This window comes from Carlito syrichta, unplaced genomic scaffold (assembly GCF_000164805.1).
Source record: "Carlito syrichta isolate Samal-C Ts95f unplaced genomic scaffold, Tarsius_syrichta-2.0.1 Scaffold303074, whole genome shotgun sequence".
NCBI lineage: Eukaryota > Metazoa > Chordata > Mammalia > Primates > Tarsiidae > Carlito > Carlito syrichta.
In genome coordinates, this window is record NW_007247170.1 from 121,087 (window position 1) to 130,485 (window position 9,399).

Genomic DNA, 9,399 nt, shown 5'->3' on the forward strand with positions numbered 1-9,399 from the left:
CAGAGACAATAGCTGTCATCACCTAGGTGTTTATGCGTGTTTGCAGATGTTGTTTTATACCTTTACTACACACACTCACACACACATACATGCACACATACATGACTCACACACAATACATACAGTTCTGTTTTGTCAGTGTGTAAAACGTTGTGTAATTCCTTTTACAATGGTCAAACTGCTTTGCAACTTACTTTTCTTCCTCCTGCATTACATTTCCAAGACCCATCCACGTTGTTCCAGTTAGGGCTTGGCAAACCTTTTCTGTAAAGGGCCAGACAGCTTTGCGGGCCACATTGTGTCTCTGACACATATTCTTCATTGTTTTTTGTTTGTCCTTTTTTCTCTTACCACCCTTTAAAAATGTAAAAACCATTCATAGTGGGGTGCAGAGGTGCATACAAACATGGGCTGCAGGCCAGAGTCCAGCCCCTTCCTGCTCCGTTTCATTTATTCAGACTGCTGGGGTATCCTGTCATTTGGACACAGTGCAATGAGTTCCTTTGTCAGTGGAGGCATCCCAATCATCGTGTTCTGCTGTGACCAACTCTACTGCAGTGAGAGATCTGTTTTCCACCAGCTCCTTGAGTGAGCACTAGACAGACAGCAAGCCCAGCACTACTCAGGGACCAGTACTCAGAAACCACTGCTTCAGAGGCAAAGTTTTCAGAGTACTAGGAGCAATTGGAACTCACATATAATGGGGTTTGGATAAACTAAAGGGCAGTACTCCCTATGTGATTGTAAAAAGAAAAATTCTATGTGTGTGTGCATGCGTGCATACATATGGATGTTGGTTGTGTGTTCACATGTGTACGTACACAGAGAAGGTCACTGAGGGGCTACATCACATACTACACTAAGTCCAGTTACATGACATCAGAGACTGACTCTCGATGACATGACTTTGAAGAACCAAGACACTGCAGGACACTGCTCACGTGTCAGCCACTCTAGACTGGCAGTGAGTTTTTTAAATGCTCAGAACCCCTGTAACACTGCTTGTTAAAACAGATTCCCAAGCCCATCTAACCTATGGAATCAACATCCCAGGTGACAGTGGCCTTCAGCACAAGGCCCGGTGTTTGTAATATTTTTACAATAACTAACACATATGTCTACTACCACCAATCAATATATTAAGTCTTAGTAAACCCTATTTTTTTAATTAAAAGAAAAATAGATATATGTGGCAAAGTTTTCTTCTTTCCAACAAGAATTTTCTCACACTCCTCATTCTGGAGACCCCTGGTCTACAGATATCAATAATGAGCAGTTTCCCAAGAACTGCCCATTTCTCATCTGTCAACTGAGTCTTGGATCAAGTTAATCCAAGGCAGAATCGCCTGATTACCCCTAAAGAATAGCCTCGTGGTTAGTGTTATGGCTATAAAACAGGTGCATGTACACTCTTTTTGAGATATCAGATGTGCTTTGAGATCTCACCTGAGTGGAGCCACCCTGTCTAGCATCACACAGGTATCCCACCATGGTGGTGGCACCTGGAGGAAAAGTCAGAATTATTCTCAAAGTGGGGCTCTGAATCTCTCCCATGTAGCTGGAAAAACACTCAGATGACACTCCAGTGTTTTGCACCACATAGACAGGTAGTTTCAGCCCAAGAAACGGTTAAGAACAGATGTCACCATGTACCCTCAAAATGGCCCTTAGTCTGATGCTATATAAAAGGCAGAAGAAATAATAAATAATGTTTAAATAATAGTGTTTATTTAAACATTAGAAATGCCTACCAAGCAGAATGATTTTTGTTTTATCATAAACCTAGTCTAAGCTATTGTTCCTAACCAAAAAGAGAAGTACATAATAAGACATGTGAGAAACTGGGTCAAAGGTAGCAGGAACAGGGAACTATGGGAGCCCGACTCTTCAGACAGCAGACCTCAAAGTGACCAACCCACATGTGCCACTGTTAACATGACATTGACACGAAGCCGCATGGAGATGAGCTTACAACCTTGAGAAAGGGTTGGGGAAGGGGGAGATACTGAAGTTAGAAGTGCAAAGTAGAATAATTTTCCAACTCAGTCATAGTCCTTGAAAGAACTTCAGGAGTGAGGAAGTTAACTGGTAGAATTGGTTTGATGTTTCCTCAAAGCAGGGTAGGCAGACTCTAATATACAGGCTAGATCTGGTCCACTGCCTGTTTTTATAAATAAAGCTTTATTGGAGCACAGCCACACCATCATTTCCATATTGCCTGGGGTTGCTCTCTGTTGCAGTTGATAGGGCTGAGTAGCTGCCTCAGAGACTGTGCCGGCCACAAAGACAAAAATATTTACTCTCTGGTCCTTTACAGGAAACTTTTGCTAGTACCTGCTTTAAAATATTATTCTCACTAGTCAGTGTGATTTAGGAGTAGAAGATTTTTGTGCAACATGGCAAGAAAACAAATGGATTTTTCTCAAATAATATTCAGATCCAGGTAGACTAGCATTAACCAAACACCTTGGTGTCCTGTGAGTTTTTCTATAGTTTCCTCATGGGCCTGTTGATTTTATCCCACTTTAGAGATGAGAAAACTGAAGCTTAGAAGGTCCTCAGACATGTAATCAGTGAGGCCAGCGTTCCACTAGACTGCCTCCTTTATGGAAAAGATAATAAAAGCATTTCTATTTATTATAATGCTGTAGATGGCTTGATTACAACTGAGAATTGAACAGAAGGATCTGCATTTCCTCCTTTGACACCTGAAAATAAAGGAAATAAAACTAACAGTATTGAAAGTCATAAAAAAGTAAATGAAATTATTTTTATTGTCAATTGTTGTGGTATAAAGCCCGTGCTGATGGCAGTGAGAGGGTGCATAATTCTCCCCTTAACACCCTGACAATGAAGCTAACTGGAATTGTCATTAGAGGTTGTTTCTCTTGCTTTGAGTAGTATGGCAAGTCACAAGGAAGGGACTTGTCCAGAAACCTTTTTAGACCATTGCTTCAGGCTTCATTGATCAGCCATAGCAGGAATGTAAAAGGACAAGATCAGGTGAACCATCTTCAACAAGTATCAAAAGTAAATGTCTCTATATTGGGCAGGGGACAACCTTAGACACACCAAAAAAGTTTAAAGAGATGACCACGATGAGCAAAAGACAGCTAACAATATTTTTTAATAATAATTGTTCATTATGATTTGCATACAATGAAATTCACCCATTTTAAGTGTACAGCTGGATGCATTTGGTCACTATCCACAGATCAAGTCACATGTCCCTTTGTTATTGTTCACTTTCCCTAGTCCAGGCCCTCATTGGTCTACCCTCTCTAGTAACTGTTTTGACTTTTCTAGAATTTCTCATAGTGTGTCAATATTTTGTCCTCTTTATTCTAAAATGTATTATGGGCAGAGACAGAGCCTGAAAAAGCACCCACCCCAGGCAGAGCTGGTTATCCTCTGCCTGCAGATGGCCCTGAGCCATGCTTTGCAGAAGAGCTGTGGTCCCTCAAAGTAACACGACTTTATGGACAATGAGCGTTGACCCTGGAGCACGTTCTGTGTGCCGTGCACATGCAAGCTAAGGGCTTTCTGTAAATTACGTGGATTTCCTCAAATCATCATCTCCATAGCCCTAGGAGGTAGAGTCATTTATGTTATAATCTAAATTGACTTAAAACAGGAATTGGAGATTCTGATTTGAAAACAAGGGACCAGAGCCTAATTTGGTAGATTTTATTCAGCAAAATCTTTTTTTTTTTCTCCTATTTTTAACTGATTTGTCCCTGAGGGGACAGTTGGAAATGTCTAGAGTCATTTTTATTATCATGTCTGTTAGTGGCATCTAGTGAGTGAAGGTCAGGTTAGCTTCCACCCATGTGCAGGATGGCCTCCATCCCGGAGAATCCTCCAGGCCCAAAAGTCAGTCATGCTGAGGTTGAAAATTGCCACTCTGGTCTCTAGCCAAAATTAGACACAAAAAGTGGAGACACTGAACCAGCCTGACAATACAAATGGCTTTTGACTATTTTAAAAAACAAAAAGAAATCTCAATCTGCCCACAAGAACATCTTAAAGAACGTTCTTCCTAATAAGCATCTTCAAACATAGTCCATATTTCACAACTGTCTAGCAACTTGGCTATAAATGAGAGACAGTCGTTGTACAAATGAAAGGACTGCCTGCACGTCTAAAGTTCTGAGCATAAGATGACCTATCTTCAGGGGGCATTTTTGGGTGGAGGAAGGTCTGGCGTATCTGTAGGAAGAGCCAGCAATAAAGGTCAGGTGGATGCATATAGAGCACTTGTAGCTGTTGAATGCTCTTTTTTCCCCTCCCCTTGATGGAGCTAGACTTTAATGACAGGAGGCTAAGAGTGAAGAAGGGCTTTGACAACTATAACTAGTCATGACAGTTGACTTGAGTCAGTATAACTTTAGTCCTAGGTTAGAATTCACTTCTCTGCCGGAATTGCGTGGACACAAAAGTGTTTGTAAGGAGTAAGGTAGCAAAAAAAAGCAGGTAAAAGAGGGCTTCATTTGGAAACTGGATCTGAACATCCCAGAGACAGAGCTTCTCCCCACTGACAATTCTGAGTTGGGTAGAATGATAGGCTCTATGTCTGGGCTAGTCCCCCAGGTGGCCCAAAAAAAGGAGCCACAAGCAGACACTGGGATGTGGGCTCTTGAATGGACCCTACGCTGTAACCTGCGGTGAACTTTTCCACTTGAGAGGTGTGTTCTAGTAGTTCACAACATAGTTGCCACAGGATGCAGGAAACTCTGACAACACGGTATTACTTTCATGGCTGGCTGAGTAATGGCTCCCAAAGACGTCCTTGTCCTAATCTGTGGAACCTGTGAACATATTACTTTCTATAGTAAAAGAGATTTTGAAGATGTGGTTAAGGCTTTGGAGATAGGGAGCTGCTCCTGGATGAACCAGGAGAGACGGATATCATCATAAAGTCCTTATAAGAAGGACAAAGGAGAAGTGAGTTGGAAGACCATGTGATGATGGAAACAGAGGGAGGTCAGGGTTGAGAGAGAAGACTGCTCTGATGGTTTTCAAGATGGAGGAAGAAGCCATGCGCTAAGGGAGGCAAGCAAGCTGGAAAAGGCGAGGAAACAGATTCTTCCTCAGAGTCTCCAGAAGGAACATGGCCCCCCAATGCTGACTTTAGCCACATAAGACTCACTGCAGACTTCTGACCTCCAGAACTGGGAGGAAATATATTTGTGTCGCTTCACATCTTTGAGTTTGTGGTCATTTGTTACAGCAGCAACAGAAAACTAATACAGCAAGTTTGAAGAACCACCAATAAGTATCTTGCTCCATAACAAAATAAATAAATAAATAAATGAGACAATCACCAATCTCTAAACTGCAAAGCTTGTTTATAAAATAGCCAAGCTCTGTGCTAAAGGGCAAGATAGAAGTCTTGATGTAAAAGCAACTATTGGTCTGAGAGCTGCTTCTCACCTGAACCCGCCATCAGCATGTTCAGAGAAGTCCAGCTCCTTAAGATTTAAACCAGCAGAACTATTCATTCTGTCTCCAAATATGATGCTTGAGGGGAAAAAAATTCCCCAAGGTAGTGTGCTGTTTATAAATGTGTGTATTATCACTTGTCAGTCATTGATCGAGCCTTTGAGCTAAAATGTCTTGAATCTAGTTATGATATTCCCGACTTAACTCTGAACCTTCTCCATTCAGGTCTGTGAGAACGCCTGACATCTGAAGCTTGGACTCTCAAGTTTCCATAGCAACAGGAAAAAGAAAAAAAAAATCTATCCAAATCTGAAGATTGCAGTTTACAGCTATCGCACTTCACAACTAGGCCTCAATTGTTCCAGATTTTTGTTTCCTTTGCAATTTCACTTAGTCCGTACTTCCTCATTTTGACAGCATCTTCCTTCCTCCTTTAATTAATGGAATCCTCTGAATTTTCCCTGAATGTTTAAAGATCATGACATATAACGCGACCTTCCAGGAGCAGGAACAATGACTACTTTTTCTGATGTGTTGACATGTTGCTAGCCAGTGCGCCACGCATCCAGCTTTGTCTGTGGGGTAGTATTTGTATATGTATGAGTATCTGTATGTGTATATACACAGTATTTATATAGAGACACTAGCCAGGAGGAGCCTTGTTTGGATGTCATCCTTCCTTGCAAGGTTAAACAAGGAGTGGGGGATGCTAAACCCGCTGAACCCTCCAGGGCCTCAGCATCAAGTTCAGCATGAGGACAGGCCACAGAGTTGTCGCTTGTGCTCTGAAGTTACTCCTCCACCATCCCATTTGGTCTGAATGCTGCCACAGCCAGCCAGGCAGGTCCACAGAGAGGGAGAGCAGAGAAAGTTGGCCTTGCTGTTTACTTAGCATGAGGACTACAAGCAATTTCCACTGCCACCCTATGCCGTGACCCTAAGCCATGGTAGTGAGGAACTAAGTAGGGAATTTCACCATCAAAGGCCAAGGAAAGGGCTGACACACTCTTTCACGGGCATCAATCTGCATTTGTATGTGTCCTGAATTCACTGTCCCGCTGGTTCTTACGGGGACAGAGGCCGTGGTGGGGAATCTCTCCCTCCTCAGTTTATGTCTGGTTGCACATGTCACCATGAAGGTCACACACGACATGAAGAGACCCTACAGGTACCATCTTTATACACATATATACCCACATGTACAGACACATATATGCACATACACTCCGTTTGTTTCATATATCATGCATAAAATAGAGTAAATACAGGTAGTTTTAAAAGTACCCTTTTGTGTGAATCGACTACCGTTGTTTGCAAACCTGAAAATAAAAGATGTTCATTATGTATGAAAAGTAACTGATTTTTATTCTGTGAGCATGTGAAAGAGGAAAGTTAGTGCTTATACTAAGATGATCTTCTTGTTGATAAACCGTAAATGAATCATCAAAGCTCACACCAAATTTTTCTATCAAATAAAACTAGTGACAGCCTGTGGCTTTTTATTAGCACTCGCCACAAACTAGGGTAAGGTAAGTGTCTTAGCATATTTTAATGCAGTTGCTTACTAAAGGTTTTAACCACGCGCGCGCACACGCTTTCTTATGCAATCTACGTTAGCACCTGTGCTTTTCAGTTAGCTTTCTGTAGGAACTAGAAGTCATATGTTGTCTTTGTTGTAGTGAAGTTATGCAGAAAGAGTTCCATATATTGTATTTGTTTCAATAGTAAATCTTTTTGGAGCATAAAGAATGCAGAGACTTTTTTTTTCCATTAAAATAAATGGGTATCGGTGGTTAAAATTGCTGGGCAGTAGCCTTTCTCTGATTTCTATGTTGTGTCTAGTGTCGCTGATACTGGGTCCCATCTCAGTGCAAGTTTATATTTTTGACTGACCGTTTAGGGTCCCTATGCATCTCTGGTAGGTAAGTGAGTCCATGAAGGCAGGAGGTCTACAGGGACCATCTCTATACACATATACAGGGGGGACTCAAAAACAACCTGGAATTATCTTTTGGAGGGCAGGCCCCTTGTAGTACACTTGGAATGTGTTCCTCTGTATCAAATGGTCAACCAAAACTTTTATCTGGAAGTTTTGAGAAGGTTGTGTCATAATTTGTGGAAGGAACATCCTAAGTTGTGGCAAACAGGTAACTGGTTCTTCCACCATGACAATGCACCTGCCCACACTACGCTGAGTGTTCAGCAGTTTTTGACCAAAACACAGCATGACTCCCATGCCCCTCCCTCCCTATTCATCTGCTCTCACCTGAGCAACTTTTTTTGTTTCCCTGATGAAAAAAAGTCCTCAAAGGGAAATGTTTTGCCACTGAATAGGTGAAACAGAAAAATGGCAGAAACACTAAAGGGCATCCACATTGACGAGTTCAAAAACTGTTTTGAGCAGTGGAAAAAGCATCTCAATAGGTGTATTGCATCAGACGGGAGTACTTTGAAAGTGACTGAAGTTTGAACATGTAAGAATAAATACACAACTTTTTATATATAAATCCTGGGGGTTTTGGGTCCCGCTCATATACCCACATGTAAAGACATACATGTATACAGATACACACCTTTTGTCTCACATATACATGCATAGAACAGAATAAATACAGGTAGTTTTTAAAGTACCCTTTTGTGTGAATCCACTACCGTTATTTGCAAACCTGACAATAAAAGACGGGCAGCCCACAGGCAACTTACTCCTCTTGTCACCACTGTGATACAATTTGAGCGCGTCACCATCAGCTCTGAAGGTAACTGCATACTCAGAGATGAGAAGGATCATGCTCCATGTGAGAATCAAGTTAAGCACATTCACAACCAACTGTCTACAGTCCTAAGTCATAAACTTTTCTCTTGCACTAGTCTGACTGAACATGGCAGGATTATTCTCCATGAGTACATGCCCCCAACTCAGAGGCAGGGGAATCTAAGTCTATACATTCACACGCTACAAGAGTTCCTGCCTCCGGCTTTGTAGGGCACAGTCACATGCCACCCTGGTGCACCTCGCTCCCCTCTTCCTGCAAGGCAGAGGGAGAAGGTTTACCCCTGAATGAACCAAGGAGCGTTCTCAGACAGCTAGGTGGTTGGTGGCCGGCGCCTGCTAACTAGCAATCAGAAAGCTCATTCTCCAGCCTGAACTTGAGCTGTCTCTGGGGCGAAATACACAAACTGAGTGACCCATTCACTCGAGGAAACAGGAGCACAGCTCCTCCTCTTTCAAGTCCACGGACTCCCCTGCACCTGGCAAATCAAACCAGAAGCTTAGCTTAGCTTAGAACTCAGAAAAAAAAAATGGAAGTAAAATGCATACTTCATTAATAAGTAGAATATGCCTCAACTTTCCCTAATTTAGGTATATTCTCTGTCCCCAGAGTTATCAGGACAGAGATATTTCTATCATACTCTTTCCCCAAAAAATGGAAATCAGACTCATTCTTAGAAGCCAAAGTGGTAGCATTTCCAGAATTACAGGATGTTTTGTTAACCTGCTAGAGTACATTCCATTGTTTACTGAAAGCCATAGTACAATCAAAATATGATTTCATTATTACCTATGCATTTTATCTTAGTCCAAATTATTAAAAAATAAAAACAGCGGTTCACGCCTGTACTCCCAGCACTTTGGGAAGCGGAGGCGAGAGGATTGCCTGAGTCTGCGGGTTGGAGACCAGCCTGGGCAACGTGGCGAGACCTCGTCTCCACAATAAATCAAAAAAATTAACTGGGTGTGGTAGTGCAGGCCTGTAGTTCCATCTACTTGGAAGGCTGAAGTGGAAGGATTGCCTGAGCCCAACAGATCAAGGCTGCAGTGGCCGTGAGCTGCATTCCTGCCTGGGCAACAGAGTGAGACTCTGACTCAAAAAATAATAAAAAAATAATAATAATAAGGTCAAGTAAGAGTCAGAAATGGCTTTTCCCAATTACTGACATGAGACTGAAGTTTTAGTT

General features: G+C 42.0%; 1 protein-coding gene across 1 annotated transcript in view; it reads left to right on the top strand.

The window, feature by feature from the left end:
- The window catches only part of CDH13 (cadherin 13), a gene marked incomplete at its 5' end in the record, with an annotated part of 116,795 nt that extends 109,550 nt beyond the window's left edge, over positions 1-7,245 (top strand). The window contains one exon of the mRNA XM_008057625.1: positions 5,668-7,245. Coding sequence (XP_008055816.1) covers positions 5,668-5,675 — 8 coding nt within the window. The remainder of the gene's footprint in view (positions 1-5,667) is intronic.
- Positions 7,246-9,399: the final 2,154 nt, after the last annotated feature.